A 17,628-nucleotide genomic window follows, 5' to 3' on the forward strand; every position below is an offset into this window, starting at 1 on the left:
CCTGTGTGTTCCCAACTGAGCTGCATCAAATGTCCTGTGCCTGCAGATGATGATTAGCTCACTGGATATTAACAGTGATCAATACCCTGAAGTATCTGCAGTAAACACTCCATAATGGACATCAGTGTTGTCTTCACTGGTTTCAGAAAACAGAGGTTCATATAATAAATTTATGAATCTAGTGAGACTGTCCAAATCATGAATCTGAAAAAATGTGTGGCAGATTTATGATTATAAATTCATTAACATAGTAAGAGACTGTCAATTTCTTTAAGCTCATAGACCTATGAAGAAGTCAAGAATCATTTTAATGTTTATTTGCAAGTTTTAGATGCAATTTAAAGATTTTTTTTAAATCAATACTGCTTCAGTAGTGTCATGAATTTGACAAGTTTTCAATCACTTTTATGAATGTTTTAAGATTTGTGTCTGGTGTAATGTAACAAAGCAGGTGCGGGTATCAGCAGAAAGAGAGGGGTAGCCATAAAAATATCCCCAACTGTAAAGTAATACAGTAAAAATTTGCTGTAGATGAAGGGTTTTATAATGACTTCCATTTGAAGTCCATGGAAAGATGCCTACTGACTTATCTGGGAGTTGGATCAGGCCACAAGTGTATACAACTAATATAAAAGCTAAAAAGTCATAGGTATTCAATGAAGAATTCAGTTATAGCAGTTCTGTAAAGTCCACTCAGACACTCAAGACAACAGTCTGGCCCGTGCTAAAATTAAAAAAGAAGAAGGAATAAACAGAAAAAAACAGCTGCATCTATATTTAGTGCCTAAATACTGCACTAAATTTAACTGCTGAAGCCAATCTGTGAGGCTTTTGTCCTGCAGTTTGCAGTGCAGAAAGCACCTAGAATAGTCTTCCGCAGTAGTCTGCAAAACTGCTGAGAACAGCAGGATGTAATGCTTTCATGCACAAAGCATCAGAGGTGCCACAATCCTGTATGTGCAATGTGCATCTACAGAGAAGTTAACATATCAAAAGAATTGCTGTGGAAAAGTGAAAGTAGATAGCAAATGACAGGTGAGTGGCAAATTCTACCCAGGGGAAATAATTGTAAGTACCCAGAACTGTCTTTGATTTATCTATTTTGAATTTACAGATGAAGTTATTTCTCAATGTAGTCGCATGCTATTAAATACAAACAGTAGACAAATGGCTACATATTAACTGAAGTGGTAGCAAAGAATTTAGAAAAATACACTGCATGTTATTTCATAATGAACGTGCTGAAGTCAGAGGTAATGGCCCTGATTCTCCTGTGTCAGCAGAGAATTTAGATGCAATGCCTGCAATCTCAAAAGCAGGGAGATTTGTCTGGACTGGCCGGAAAAAGGGGCAGTGGCTCCTTTATGGGTTCCCTCTCTCTTGAGGGCTTGGAGGGGAGTGATCAGCAGGGGGTGGGAAAGAATCACCTGAGCTGGTGGGTAGGCAAAGTGGGGCTCAAGTAAGTAATTGGTCCCTGTGCATGAGGGTGTGGGAAAGCCAAGATAATTCCTGGCTCCTCCTTGTGGCAGGTATTTCGTGCAGGCACTGATTGCAGAGTTCAGTAGGAATTGGAAGTGAACTTAAGGGAAGATATTCCATGAAGAAGCTGGACAACTGAACTGGGGCTCTTAACATTTGGCACAGCGAGGCGATGCCCGTCGTTCACCAGCCCTACTATTGAGTGCCAACAACAGGCTGAGAACAAGCTGTGGAAGGGTGGGGGGACTAAAGACAGCCCTGCATGAGGTGCAAGTGATTAAGGCAGGAATCATGACTTGCACTGTACAAATTTAATGATGGACAGTTCCCAGAGGAGTTAAGTTAATAAAGTTATGGCCTAATTAAACCACATCATTTGCATCTCATCTTTCTTCCTGTGTGTTCAAGACGATTATGCACTGCCTGCTCTTTTGTAATGAACTTGTTGAAGGCCGAGATATTGGGCCTGACTCTCCTCTGTTGTACACCAATGCAAGTCAGGCATAACATCATTGAAGTTAATGGAGTTGCACCAGGATAAAAGGAGTGGGAGAGAAGAATGGGAATTATTTGCTGTTACAGAATCTTGGGCACTCTATAAATGTTCTGGCTGCAAAATATGCAAAATGTTTTAAATGGGTACTAAAATGTTCACCTACGTAAACCATCCTCCCACAAAGAATTTTCAAGGAATATTCTAACAAGTTTGCAATATAAAGACTCTAACAATTACGGGTTACATAATTAGAGGCTAATAATGGTTTCCTATTCTAGTTTGAGACTATGAAGGCTTGAAAGCTGTACTATCACAAAAAGGTTAAAAAGCAGTATAAAGTGCTTTGATAAGTTTAAGCTGTCAAAAACAGTGATGTTAAATGCCATTCACATTCACTTTGGGAAGTTCTCTGCATATCAGCTTTTTATAGCACTGTGTCTATACAAATACAGATCTGTCTGGATTTCCTTCGGGTAATTCGTCCCCAGAGTTGGGGTCTTTATGATTAAATGTTTAAGCAGGGACTACAGTGCACCTATTTCCTCCTTGCTAAAATTAATACATGTTTTGTTTTCCAGTAAGAATTAAAAATGGTTAATCTATAGGTATCAGGAAAGAAAGAATTGCTCTAATGCTCTTATGGTCCTGCCTCTCCCTCCCCTCCCCCCAATAATCCTGAAAGGTATCCCAGATTTCCTTTTGTTATATTTGATCATGTAACCATTTCCCTGTACAAAGGAGTACTGTAACATTTAATTTTTTACTTTAATAACAGTGAATAAATCTGTACATAAGCCTTTTGTTCATGTGTGCCCCATAATCTAGATTTACTTTAAATTAAACCAGATGGCAATTGCTTAACTCTTTAATTCAGAAGCTTTTGGCATGCAGGAGGACTATTAAACGTTGCTTACTCTGAGGGAATCGCGGCGGATTGTCGTTAACATCAGTCAGTGTGATGTTCACCGTAGTGGTCCCAGATAATCCACCCATCTGGCCTCCCATGTCTTTTGCCTGGATAACTACTTGGTACTGCTCCCTGTTTTCTCTGTTCATGTTTGGCAAAGCAGTCCTGATGATGCCTTTAGGAAAACATGGAAGCAATTGTTATCCATCCTTGCATTTTTGACACGCACAGTACCATGATACTGAGTCTTTTCAGTGTGTCTTTAAAAACATATTTTTCAAGCGCGCATCCACTATCAATGCAATCCAATTATCTGTGTATCTCTGTAAAATCTTCAATACAGCTTCTCTCCCTCTATGTACAATAGAAACAAAAACATTAGTACTACATTACAACTTTCTAGTTCCTACCCAAAACAATACAAGTAACTTATGTTTTATTTAGGTAGCTGTCATATATATGGTTTTCACATTTATTAGAAGGATTGTAAGTTACTGAAACACAAGAAGTAAGAAACATTGTAGCCCTTCACTGCTTGGCTTTGTACAAATCTGCTCTAATTTTGGTGAGTTTTCTAGAAGAAAGAAAACTGCTAAGCTTGTGGTAGATGAAAACAATATCAGCTTCCTGACCTGTTTCTGGCTCCACAGAGAAATATGGCTGTCCCTGAAGTATGCTGTAGATGACACGGGCACTGTTTCCATATGAAGGGTCATCGGCATCAGTAGCTGTGACTTGCACCACAGAAGTACCTGTAGTATCCAAATTCAACTTAGTTCTGCATGGCACCAGAAGGAGGAGCAAAAGCACTAGTTTTTAGTCAAACCCCATTGAAATCTTCATTGACTTCTGCATCACAGGGACCTCAGTTTGTTCATCTACATATAAATTTGTGGTCAATTTTTAAAAAAAACCAGGATTTACTTATTCAAGTTTTAGGATCTAGTATGAAGCAGTTGGGAACTTGTTTCCTTAAATCTGAATAGATGACCAGAACGAAGTTAGTAAAGTCAAACCAGAACAGCAGCAGAGTTTAATGCATATCCTTACATGATTACTATTGGGTAATAACCATTGTTTTCTTTTAGGTTTTTTAATATAAACAAGTGTCAGTGTTTCAATGACACCAGATTGTCTCATAAATCTTTCTGTGCACCGATATCAATGATTATTCAAAGATCCAGGAATATTAAAGGGACAGCAGATTGAATGGTTCACCCAGATCTGCACTTCTCACCTTGATGGCAAGAAGGAGATATAAGCCACCATTGCCTCTCCACTCTAAAGAGAAAAACAAATACATATTACATAAAACATGCATATTTACCTAAAAGATACATTTTGAAAAGTCTTAGTCTTCTACACTTCATGGAATAGCATGGCCATTTCAAACTTTTGTGTGAAATAATCCCTCCCCAAACTCTTCAAGCATCCTCACTATTATTTCTTTTTGCAGCAGTGGAGATTCCCCATCCTGTTGAACTCCAAATGATGGCACTTATAGTGATGGGGAGTATCATGATTGTTTCCTATCTATTGTAGCTCCATATCCTGCACACACATATATACTTTTGCTTCTCTTGTTCTGAATTAAAAAATCATCTATCACCATGGTATCTGCCCGCTTGGCTAGCCATTGAACTTCTTGGGGACAGGAAGTCCTTCAGATACATTTCTTCTCTTGTTCCAGTTATGTTCCCTCTCTTGCATACCTTCACCACATCACTGCATAATATTGACACCCGTGACAACAGCAACCAGAATCAGTTTTTTGTCCTTTCACTGATCTACGCTAACCACTGATCCTAAAAGCAATTGTCATGGCAGGGTGTATGGGATAAAAGTTACGCTGTTATTTTGCTTGGAGCACAATTATCTAAAGATGCTAAGCACTCTGATCCTGACCTAGCAAATTACTTAAGCACATGATTAACTTTAAGCATGTGAGTAGTCCTGCTGATGTCAGTGGAACTATACATATGCTGAACGTTAAACACATCCATAAGTGCTTCGCTGGACCAGAACTAGAAAACTCAGCATCTTGCAGAATTCAGTCCCTCCAGAGCAAACAAGAAATGACTGAGCAAGGGGTACCTCTAAAATAAGGCAAGAGCATGTTGGGGAGACATGCTTTTTTATTTTGATGTTCATATGAACACTTAAAAATAGAATGCAGAATTCATTTAAGAAAATGGTATTAGGAATAGAAATCATAGAAAAAAATGGCTCCACGTGGTGACTGGACAAACACACACAAATATCTGGAATACTTTCTGTTATACTAATGATTGCTAAAGACTATGTCCACGAGGCAGAAAACTGAAAATCTAGAAAATGCTTTGACATATACTAATCTACAGATTTCCTTAGTGACACTGAAAAACCATGTTGGGAACTGATAGAAAGTAAGGCTGTTCTTTCAGAGAAGGAACATTTTAACCCTGTAAATTAAGAAAGGAACCACATGTGCACCTAGATGATGGAAGGAACCAGACCAGAGACTGACTCAGCTGTCTGTGACACTATTACATCTTTTGGCACAGAGTAGATTTTGAGGGGTACATAACTCATAACTCATAACTTTTGCTACTGTGTCTGAAATTAAGTTTTAAGACTGTGATCCTGCAATTAATTGTGTGTGGATGGACTTCTGAATCTGCATGCAACAAATTGCAGGTCAGGGCTTAGGTTCCTGATCCCAAACAGCATAGGTGTGAAGTATTGCACATCCGAGGCAAAGATAAACAATGACGAGCGCTATTGCACTATTGCGAGTGACACATTAATGAGGAGGAGGAGTCAAGTCTCAGAGGCAATGCATAGCTAAGTTCCTGATTAGCATGATGAAGGTTTCTTTTTAGACCATGTCTCCTGACATATGCTCATTCTCTGCCCTGGCCCTGCCCCCTTTCTTACCCATGCATTCACAAAGAAGGGAGTGGTCACAAAGGGGCTTGACATATACTACCACCAAGCACGGAAACCTCTGTTTAGTGCTTAAATTTGTGCTGGAGCACAACTTTGCACACTCTTCTGTATACACCAGAACAACTTGAAGGATCAGATCAGGGTCTATATCACAATGGTGTAACACATTACGCAGTGTAGAGAATGGTCTTTGAACTCCCAATTCATGCAAGGCAGTATCTGTTCCTCCTCTTTAAGCAGCAGTTTATAGACTTACTAGCTGAATTCTCTCTCTCTCTCTCTCTCTCTCTCTCTCTCTCTCTCTGTTTTCTACAGACCAATTAGCAACATTTATTAAAAGGAAGTCAAATGTGTTGCAATTGGATTATCTTCCTGTTTCTACCAAAACTAAAACAGATCTGTCAGAGTTCTCACTGGAGGGTAATCTGGAGGACAAATTGGAGAATATACTTATAATTTCTGAATCCTTAGCGGAACTGGAACTTTGAGTGTTATTTGATTGAATTTTGAAGGTAATAAGACTCTGGATATTGGATAATATTTCTTCCTCCTATATGATGATGTATTCTTATTTTGCATTATGGTATGAATGCTGATGAGAGGATTAAATTAATGGACATTGAAGTGAAGTTACAGTAAAAAATTGTCTACTTTTCCTTCTCCATTTTTCTTTTCAGTAGCTTGTGAATACTCTACATATCTCTTCATGGCTTTGCACCCTGAATGAATGAGGGGAAAGTTGATGCTCAGTGTTTTCCTACATATAAAAGCAATTTAGCAAAACAATGTGAAGAATTATGCCCTTCCTTATAATAAATATTTTTAAAAGTTACAGAGCAACCTTAAAAATGTAGAAAAACAAATATTTGAAACTGCCAGCTTGCTCTACATTTTTGCTATGCTTCTAAAGAAACAGAGCTTTCTAATTAATAGGACATTTATTGCTTTAAATTCCATTTTTGATTATTTGCTGTTAAATTAGTTCTTAACTCTGAACAGCTTGTTGTAAACTTTTAAAAAGTCAAGAATGCATGCCTTTTTGAAAATCATGGTTTAGTTAAACATCAGTTGTTTGGCTCAGGACAGGACAAAATGGGTGAAATGCTATGGCCTGTATTATACAGGAGGTCAGATCAGAGGCTCTCAAACTATGGTCTATGGACCACCAGTGGTCTGCAAGTTTCATTCAGGTGGTCCGCGGATAGTTTCCTCTAAAGTGTGCGCCTGGGTGGTCACACATAATAGAATGAAAGGCTACCCACCTAATTAGTGGAGCCACGCAGCGTGGCTCCACTAATTAGGTGCCTGGACCCTGGAGAAGATGCACATGTAAGGTGAGGTAGTGGCCTTGGGGCGAAATAGGGGGTAGGTAGGAGGGGGCAGTGGGGTGAGAAGAGGGGGCGGGGGGAATTTGGGATGTGCAGAATTGTGGCAGCCAGAGAAAGAGGTGACTTTCCACAGCTCCAGGATTGTGGCTGCTGGGGAGAGAGACGACCCTCCTTCCTAGCCTCAGCTCTGTGGCTGCTGTGGCAGGGGAGAGATCCCCCTCCCTCTCAGACCCAGATAAGGGGCTGCTGTGGTGGGGGAGAGAGGGCACATACATCACATTAGAAAGATAAAACTACTGATATTAAAATATGAGTTGTGTGATTTTATTTGTAGAACAAAAAAAGTTAATTATTATTATCCAAAGTGCTTTACAATAGCTAGCTAACGGTACAAACAATATTTCGAAAGATCATTAAGTGGTCTGCCAAGACCCTCACGAATTTTCAAGTGGTCTGCGAAGAAAAAAGTTTGAGAATCACTGGACTAGATAATCTATTGGTCCTTTCTGTTTGTTGTTGTTGTTGTTGTTTTAAAAAAATATGCATTTATTTCTGTTCTTCTGGATCTTTTAGCATGCCTTTCTGAGAGCTATGCTCCACCAGTTGTGTTTCTCAAGATGTACAGACAACATCTGACTCCATTTTCATTTGAAGCCACACCACACTAAGCATGGAATAAATAATTTTGGATACCTTTCCTCTACATCTGACACCTCCATACCTGTAGTGACCAGTGTTGCAAAGTGTCCCCAGTGCAGTTTCACAAGGTAAATCTATGATGCAACTCTGAGCAAGCATCCCAATCTAAGTAGATAGATTCATGCTAGCCCAGCTTGTGCAGTAAAAACAGCAGTGTGAACATTGTGGCACCAGCTGAGGATCGGGTTAGTCACTTGAGCTTGGACCCAGAAGGTCCGACGGGCTTAAGAGCCTGTGCTGCCGCTCCAGCCATAATGTCCACATTGCTATTTTTAACACATTGGCTTGAACCGAGCTAGCACAAGTCTGTCTACTCAGGCTGGAAAGCATGCACCCAGCTGCAGTGTAAACACACACATATGGTCCTTCAGAAGGCTACATATTTGATCCTGTTCCCACTGAAATCAACAGGAGTAGGCTTGGGCTCTGCATCAATTTGCCCATTACTAGATAGTGTCATGCTGAGGGCAATGTGGAGCCACATCACCTGCGGTGGGGTGGAGGGCAGGTTTGGTGAGGGATTATACTTTTCAATGCTGTACCATCTCTTTGGATGGTGCTGCCTGTTTACCTCTGTTCACTCAGGCAGTTGCTATGTGGTCGTTGGGGGAGGAAAGCATGAACTCTGTTAAACTTGTGCCTCCTTTGGATGTAGGAGATACTGCTGGGGTCTGGTCCTTGCACGGGGTGGTGGCAGCGGGGATAAAAGTAAAGTAAAGCTCCTTGCACCCTCTCCATCCACCATACAGGGATCAGACACAATCTCACCTACAATAAGGACCTTGAGATTAGCCAAACAGGAAAAAAAGAGTAATTTAGTTACATCATATATTCCCAATGAATAATTCTACCAGCTCCAGTTATGATTTGTTCTACCCTGAAGCCTTATTGTCTTCTATTTGGCTATAGTGAATTGCACGAGTGTCTAATCAGCCCCCGAAATAATTTATTCAGATCAATTTGAATGTGTTAGCTGCTTTCCTTTATGTTTCATCTGCACATTTAGCCACTTTTGAAACAAAACCCTCTTTCATGCCATTCAAGGTATGTAAAAGTGGACCTTGACTGCCCCTTCCAACAGTATCTGGCCATTACCTCTCTGCAAATTCCAGTTACCTTTTGAGAAACCATTTGTTTCTCATCTGGTAGCCAATTTTTAATCCATTTCAATTGCTTTCCTATGTACCAGTCTTTATAGATTAAATCTTTGTGGATCAGTCTTTTGTGGAAATAGTAGCAAAAGCTTTTCTGAAATCCAAGCAAAATGATTGCACATCCTTCACTTCCTCTTTGTTTGCCAATTCAGTTATGTACTGAAAAATACTGCAACAAATTCATCAGACCTCTTAGTGTTGCATAGGCTTTCATCAATGTTTCCATTTTAAAATTAAGTCAGCTTAAGTAACCCATGAAAATAGGCTGCATTTTTGATGTTCCGTGATATGTTACACCATTTTAGATGGGTCAGTATCTCATGGCATTACTGAAATAAATAGCAGATCTGATTCTCCTCCTCTCACTTACACCTGGTATAAATCAGGAATAACTATCAAATGAATGGAAAATTTGTGTGAGAGAAGAATCATGTCCAGTGCACCTAAGAGACATTTCCTGGTGAAAGAACAACTCTAAATACTCTGCTCCAGGCAGAGTTAAATTCTGTCCCTTGGATGTACGTAACTTATGATGAAAATTGGTAGGAGGCAGAGCTACACGTTGAGAGCAAACTCTGACTCTTACGTTATAAAGCTGAGAATACCATTGTATGATAGGACATAAAAGGATCAGGATTCACCAAACACATTCCAACCACTCTGTAAATAGACCAAAGTAGCTGGAATGTACTGATGAATCTGGTACATTATATATAATTTATAGAACAATTCCATTAATCCAGTTTTACCCTGTGATAACTCCACATTTTATGCCATACAGTGGAGGAATCCACTGCTGAACCAGGCCAATAGCATTTACATAACATAACTAAATAGCCAGCTGCTAGAATATTATAGCTCTCAGAAGGCATGTCTGAAAATAATTGTAATGATACCTTTTAAACATCTCTAAAGTCTGACCTAAACTGGGTATAATAATATTAATACACTTCACATTTTAAAGTGCTTTCCATGTAAGCATCTTAAAACACTTTACAAATATTCATGAATTTAATCTTTAAATTAGGTAAGAATCAGACAGGATAATTAACAAGAAGAAAGTCGTACAGGAAATGCATGGCAGAGCTTGGACGAGAACTCAGACCATCTCCCTCCCAGTTCTGTGCATTAACTACACACTAAGCTCCCTTCTGCTGGAGTATCTATACAAACAGCATGCTGAAATACCAGAAATCTATCTGCTGTTTCTAGAGAAAAAGAGGGGAAATAATTGCATATGCTTTCCAGTTTGTTAATTTTTGAAACGTGAGCGCTATATTACATGCAGCAAATGAAATGGAGAGGAGATAGACTCAGTGAAAGTAATGTCAGAAAGAGCATCTAGGTACCTGGCATTCCAGTAAGTGGGCAAAAAAGTGCTGGAGACAAGCATAGCACTAGAGATTGTGTAAATCTTTTTGGGTGGCCTTTCAAGAAAATAACAAAATAATCATTATTCCTTGGATTTTTTTGCTGCTGACTGTAGATTTTACTTTAGTGTGCAGTGGATTGAAAAAGGGTTTGGTAAGAAATGTGAAGATAGAATATAATCATATGAGGCATTAAAACCTGTCATTCTGAGACTCTAGCTGAGCAGATGCGGGAAGGTTTTGCTGGGGAATTAGCAGAACGAAGTAAAGAAAAAATAAAAATAAAAATATCCAAAGTGTTAGCATGGTGAGTGACTTAAATAAGAAAGGAATGCTACAGAAAACAATTATTGCTATGATATTTTAGCAGTGGGAAAAGGGGACATATCATACTAAGGAGAGAATGAACAAAAAGCCTGGGGAGCAAGTAGAGTAGTGGGAGCTATAAATAGTCTCTATTGGTCTTCTGAAGAAAAAGACAAAAGGAAAACTATGTTTAAAGATGACAGGCTAACTGTGGGATGCACAAATTGCGGGCCACATGTAAACCCAGAGGGAAGTTACACCTTTATGAAGTGCATATTGATATCTATAATGCAGAAAGGCAGAATTGATTAGAGGGCTAGAAGAACAACTAGGAAAGATGATAGCCATCAGAGATGTGAAGAAAATCATATCTTGAGGAATTCATAGGCGGTGCTGCTAAACCCTGAAGATATGAGGTGAGATAGGGCTAAGGGAATGATTAAAGAACAGAATTCCTTTGCTGGAAATGATGAATAGAGAAGCATAATTGAAAGGAAAGAAAGGATGAGATCATAAAAGGAATCAACAGGTTTAAAGTCAGAAATGTCTATTCTTCTCTGAAGGATATTAGCAGAGAGTCGAGAGGAAAAAGCACAGGGAAGAAAATGGATTTATCTGCAGCCATGAGAAGAAACTCTCAGTGAAACATGAGAAACACCAAGAAGACAGGAAAGAACAAAGGAGGAAATTATAAGTGGAAATCCTTTGGGACTCAGTGAGGAAAAGAATGAAGGAAGAGGATATGTACAGTAATCTACATAAAGACGTCAGGGCAGCAGGCAGCCTTACTGGGCTACTGACCTAAATGCAAGGTCCTCATCTTTGCCCATGACCTGCACAGAGGAAAAAAGAACAAGGTAATGCGGGTCATGAACAAGAGACTAAAGTAGATAATACCGCAGGGTGACATTCTCAGACATTTCTCTCATACCACAACCAGAGGCAGAATTCCTAAATGCACAAGGAATGCACTAGCTACTACCCTAATCTAAGGAAAAACAGCATATTGCTGCATGTATGTCCAGGCAGCTTCACAGTTTGGTATACTGGGGGAATAATCCTGAGTCCTTTCCTATTCTCTTTGGAGTACTTCATGATCAAAGGGATACTAGGAGGGAACAGTCCCTGTGCTCCAGGAATAGGGTTATCAAATAACAAGCGTGAAATATTGGGACACCTTTTTTTTTTTCCAGGGGAGGTGGGTGGCAGGAAAGGGAAATAGTTGCCTATATAAGACAAAGTCCCTAATATTGGGACATCTGTTCTCCCTATCCAGGGAGAACCAGGATTTTAACTATGGGTACATCCAGACTACCCGCTGTATCGGCAGGTAGCGATCAATTTTTCGGAGATCGATATATCGCGTCTCATCTACACGCGATATATCGATCCCCAAACACGCTCCTGTCGACTCCAGAACTCCACCGGAGTGAGCGGTGGTAGCAGAGTCGACATGGGAAGCCTCAGACACTGATCCCACGCCATGAGGACCTGAGATAAATGGATCTAAGATACTTCGACTTCAGCTACGCTATTCACATAGCTGAAGTTGCGTATCTTAGATCGATACCCCCCCCAGTATAGGCCAGCCCTATCTCTTAGTGTTGACAGTTTCACCCTTTTCCTACTTGTGCACTCATGGAGCTGCAGGGCACATATCTGGCCTTCTGTGAACAATGCAGATTGTTTGGTAATGACACTCTTCACTCGTGCAAATTGTGGAAAATCTTGGTGGCTAAAAACTTGACAGGCTTGTTTGAAGAATAGGGAATGGTACATGAAATCTTGGTAAAATGTTAGAACTAAAAAGGGCCATAGAAAGATGTACCCAAGAGTTCAGGCAAAACTGTCAGAGTAAACAGCAGAACAGTTATTGGTTATTTTTAAGAATTCTTGGAAAAGAGATGAGACCTTATAGAGAAATTTTGTAGATTTTAATAGGGCTGAATGCAATAGGAATCCATAGAGCACTAGAAGCTTCTTCATTAAGTTCTATCAGATGCTTAAGAGAGCCTATAGAAAGGATATTATTTTATATTAAATTGTATAGGACTTTCTTACAAAGGAAAATTATTCCAGAAACAAGGTAAAAAGATACTACGTGATATTATGGTTATGGCTGAGATGGCACTTTCAGCCTAGGTTCAATGATTTGTAACTTTATTTGGAAAAAAAAATATGGACCTTATTCTTCCCAGTGCTTAAAGGGGTCTGAAAAAATGGGGGTCAACAAAAATCTGGAAACAGTAGCTCTGGTAAGGCGGTTATTAAAGTGCACCCCTTTGTCATGTGGCTCAATTTTTATTTATTTATTTATTTTTAAAATTCTATTTTATTTATTTATTGATAGAGTCTGTGACCTGCTCCCTATTTTAAGCACTTCCACCTTGAGTCTTGTGTAATTTTTATGCTTGTGCTAAAAGGGCATAAAATGCTACTGTTAGGGGCTGAATTAAACGTCCTTTAAATTGATGGCTGTCACATCTGCCTTTCATTATTGATACATGTAAGAAACAATTAAGCTTCTTTATGGAACCGGATAGAAGAAACAATAACAGCCTTCACCCAAAACAAAGGCACATCACTGCCCAAAACATAGGCAACTGCAAGATATATAAGCAAAGGGTTTTGCTTGGGTATTGTTTGGTGGCGATGTCTGTGCCTGTCTCTGAGAGAGAAGCAAGAGAAACAGAACACAAGCTGAGAGGGAAGCAGCAGAAAGCCAAGGACACACCTAGAACAAGCACTGGGAACACTGCAGAAATGCCTGGAGAGAGCTTTTGGGCTAGTGTTGAGCGGGCTAAGGGCTTGGAACTGTGAGAAAAGAAACTCTTCTGCAATTTAATTCCTGCTGTGTTCAGGGAAACAAGATATGCTGTACTTCCTTAGTAAATAAGCAGAACTGCATCAATATCAGCTTAATTGTTTCTTACATGTATCAATAAATGAAACAAATCACTAATTTTGGCTAAGTACTTGGGTTAAAAAGGGGTAGCATTATTACCATGAATATGAGTGCAAAATTCTGACTTGGCAGCATTTTACATCCACTTTGCACAGCAGTAAAAAGTCAGGCTCTATGATTTCAGCAGAAAAATCTTATGCATTATTTCAGCCTGTTAGAAAATTGCCCTTGAATGTGTATTTATACTTCCTAGAGCCTAGAAAAAAATCTTGCTGGCAACTCACAAACAGAAAAAAAGGCTACATTTGTGAAATAAAATTGTTCACAGTTACTTGTTTGAGTTGCTGTTACAACAGAGCTAAAACAGTGGTCCAAATCTGCTCTTTACTCTCAGAATTCAGTCCTATTAACATCCCTAGGACTACTTGTGTAAGTAAAAGGGGCAGGATTTGATCCACTATACTCAGAATACATAAATTTTGCTTTCTGTGATAACTAGTGCATTTTTTATATATTCCAGGTATATAAATATCCATCCACCTTCAACATTTGCACTGGATTGAGCCTAGCAGAGGCAGTACCCTTTTTTCATAGTGCAGTGGTTTCAAAGGTTGTTTACTTGTTGACATGAAGTACATACTGGCACCTACGGACCCAGAGACTTTGAGCTGAATGTGAGGTCTAATGATTGCAGATGAAAATATAAGTCATGAATATCTCAGATGCATTTACAGGAAAAGGGGCTTTTTTGTAATTGAGAATGAGATAATAAGAGCCAACCAACTGAAACTGAACATGGAATCATTCAAATCGGGTATTGTACATTAGGAAAATACTTTAAATGAAGGCACTGAATCACTTTCATTAAATGTATCCAAAAATAGTTTATATACAGCCTAATGGGATGTCTTTTAGAGAAAGATTGTGAGGATGGGACTGATGATCTGAGATGTATTTTCCAATCTCAGCTCTTTCCACATGCCTCCCTTTCTATATGATACAGAACCATTCTGTCAAAATCGTCTCCTTAATTGAAGCTGCATGACATTTGCTGAGACTTATGGTACTAGAAAAGCTATAATTTATATATAGTCAATGTTATTTGTGTGTTCCATTTTAAAAACACTGAAGCTAGATAACCTTGTTGTGATCCCTTCATTGTTCAAACTAGTTTTGTAGAGTCCCAATTAGGGCTGTCGATTAATCACAGTTAACTCACATGATTAATTAAAAAAATAATAATCATGATTAATCAGTTATAATCACACTGTTAAACAACAGAATACCAATTGAAATTTATTAAATATTGTGAATATTTTTCTACATTTTCATAAATATTGTATTCTTTGTTGTAACTGAAATGAAAGTGTATATTATTCTTGATGGCAAATATGTGCACTGTAAAAGTGATAAACAAAAGAATTAATATTTTTCAATTCATCTCATACAAGTACGGTAGTGCAATCTCTGTGTGGTGAAAGTGCAATTTACAAATGTAGATTTTTTTTTGTTACATGACTGTACTCAAACCCAAAACAATGTAAAACTTTGGAGCTTACTTTTTCAGCCAATCACTCAGACAAACAAGTTTGTTTACATTTACAGGAGATAATGCTGCCCTCTTCTTATTTACAATGTCACTAGAAAGTGAGAACAGGCATTTGCATGGCACTTTTGTAGCAGGCATCACAAGGTATTTACGTACCAAATATACTAAACATTCATATGCCCCTTCCTGCTTCGGCCATCATTCCAGAGGAGTTAAAAAAATAAAGTGTTAATTAAATTTGTGACTAAACTACTTGGAGGAGAACTGTATGTTCCCTGCTCTGTTTTACCCACATTCTGTCATATATTTCATATTATAGCAATCTCAGATGATGACCCAGGACATGTTGTTCATTTTAAAAACACTTTCATTGCAGATTTGACAAAACACAAAGAAGAAACCACTGTGAGATTTTGAAAGATAGCTACAGCACTCCACCCAAGATTTAAGTATCTGAAGTGCCTTCCAAAATCTGAGAGGGACGAGGTGTGGAGCATGTTTTCAAAAATCTTAAAAGAGCAACATTCCAATGAGGAAACTACAGAACCCAAATCACCAAAAAAAAATCAACCTTCTGCTAGTGGCAACTGACTCGGATAATGAAAATGAGCATGTGTCGGTCCACACTGCTTTGGATTGTTATAGAGCAGAACCCATCATCAGCATGGATGCACATCCCATGGAATGGTGGTTGAAGCATAAAAGGACACCTGAATCTTTAGCACATCTAGCATGTAAACACCTTGTGATGCCGGCTACAACATGCCATTGCAGTGCCTGTTCTCATTTTCAGGTGACATTGTAAACAAGAAACGGGCAGCATTATCTCCTGCAAATGTAAACAAACTGTTTGTCTGAGTGATTGGCTGAACAAGAAGTAGGACTGAGTGGACTTGTAGGCTCTAAAGTTTTACATTGTTTTATTTTTGAGTGCAGTTATTTTTTGTACATAATTCTACATTTGTAAGTTCAACTTTCATGATAAAGAGATTGCACTACAGTACTTGTATTAAGTGAATTGAAAAATACTATTTCTTTTGGTTTTTTACAGTGGAAGTACTTGTAACCAAAAATAAATATAAAGTGAGCTCTGTACACTTTGTATTCTGTGTTGTAATCAAAATCAATATATTTGAAAATGTGGAAAACATCCAAAAATATTTAAATAAATGGTATTCTATTATTGTTTAACATTGCGATTAATCACGATTATTATTTTTTAATCTCTTGACAGCCCTAGTCCCAATATAACCCTGTGCAGTGCCTTCACGGATAATGCATTACCATTTTTTTTAAATAAACACTGCTTGGTCAATGTTGAAACTCTGAGATTATGGGACCTTTAGACTACATGGTAGATGCATCTAGTTAGATGCAGTTAACAGGATAATGCTCTCACATAGTTCTGTAAAGTTCTCTGCGGGTTCTTATCTTCTAGTGTCCATGTCTTCTTCTGTTGATTGTAAATACTAATGAAGGTCAGTAAGGTTTCTCAAAACATGATATGATGTACTTGTAAGTCATACTTTAGTAGCCACTAAACAGTCAACATTTACCAACAGATTCCACAGTTACTCAAGTTATATTGTATTCTAAATGTAATAGGAAACTGGTATCATGTATACAATTGTATGTTAATCTGGCAAATAGTGAATTTTTAATATTGACTGCTTGTTATCATAAAACATACTTTTCATGATTCTTCTGTAAAATTGTTATCATCATATGGAGGACTGTTCTATAGTTTGAGCAGGTTAGCTAACATGATGCTGATCACAACACTGCAGTCTGCATACACCAAGACAAATTGAATTCAGCATCTTGTCAACTAATTGTGATTCTGATTATTATTTGTACTGGCTTACATTTACCACAGGGTCATTTTCAGCATGTATCACAGTGTGTAACAGTACTTTTATTTCCTCCCGTTGGACTCTGCCTATCAACTTCTCATCTCCTGCCCATGTACCAGCCATGAGTAAAAAGAAGAACTGGCAAAGCTCTTGACTGAGAACCAGGATAGAGGGTGAAATGAAGCATATAGAGAACAAGGAAGCCATTTCAGATTCTGACTACCACCAGCCACAAGCAAGATGTGGGAGAACCAAAAGGGTAACAACAAAGTCCACTCCCCAAAAAAGCCAACACAAAGAGAGGAACAAAGGCAGAGAATGAACAGAAGCTTCTTCAAGACTGTGTCTGCTGTCAGTGCACCAGCATTAGGAGACAGGAGCAAGGGAGTATAGCTCCTCAGGCACAGAACCCATAAGAGAGAAGGCAGACTAGAGGGGCTTCAGTTTATCAAAAAGAAAGGAAACACTCCACTGAAGTTTTTATCAAAGGCTTCCCCAATCACCTTTTTCCTGCAGATTTCAGGGAGGGACCAAACCGTGAATTATGTATCACATCTTTTCATCCAAATTCCAACAAAGTTTGAATTAATGTATTTAAGATTATAAGTAGACAAAAGCTCCATCCATAAAATTTGTATCTGGATCTGGCTGAAG

The 17,628-nt window shown here is 38.6% G+C and overlaps 1 protein-coding gene across 2 annotated transcripts in view; it reads right to left on the minus strand.

Annotated features, from left to right (window-relative positions):
* Window positions 1–17,628, minus strand: part of LOC127043534 (cadherin-10) — a 163,161-nt gene that overhangs the window by 52,284 nt on the left and 93,249 nt on the right. For both annotated transcript variants that reach the window (XM_050937425.1, XM_050937424.1), the window contains exons 4-5: window positions 3,515–3,634; window positions 2,890–3,057 (exon numbers count right to left, since the gene is read on the minus strand). In XM_050937425.1, the coding sequence (XP_050793382.1) occupies window positions 2,890–3,057; window positions 3,515–3,634 (288 nt within the window). The remainder of the gene's footprint in view (window positions 1–2,889; window positions 3,058–3,514; window positions 3,635–17,628) is intronic.

This window comes from Gopherus flavomarginatus, chromosome 2 (genome assembly GCF_025201925.1).
Source record: "Gopherus flavomarginatus isolate rGopFla2 chromosome 2, rGopFla2.mat.asm, whole genome shotgun sequence".
In the NCBI taxonomy this organism is placed as follows: domain Eukaryota; kingdom Metazoa; phylum Chordata; order Testudines; family Testudinidae; genus Gopherus; species Gopherus flavomarginatus.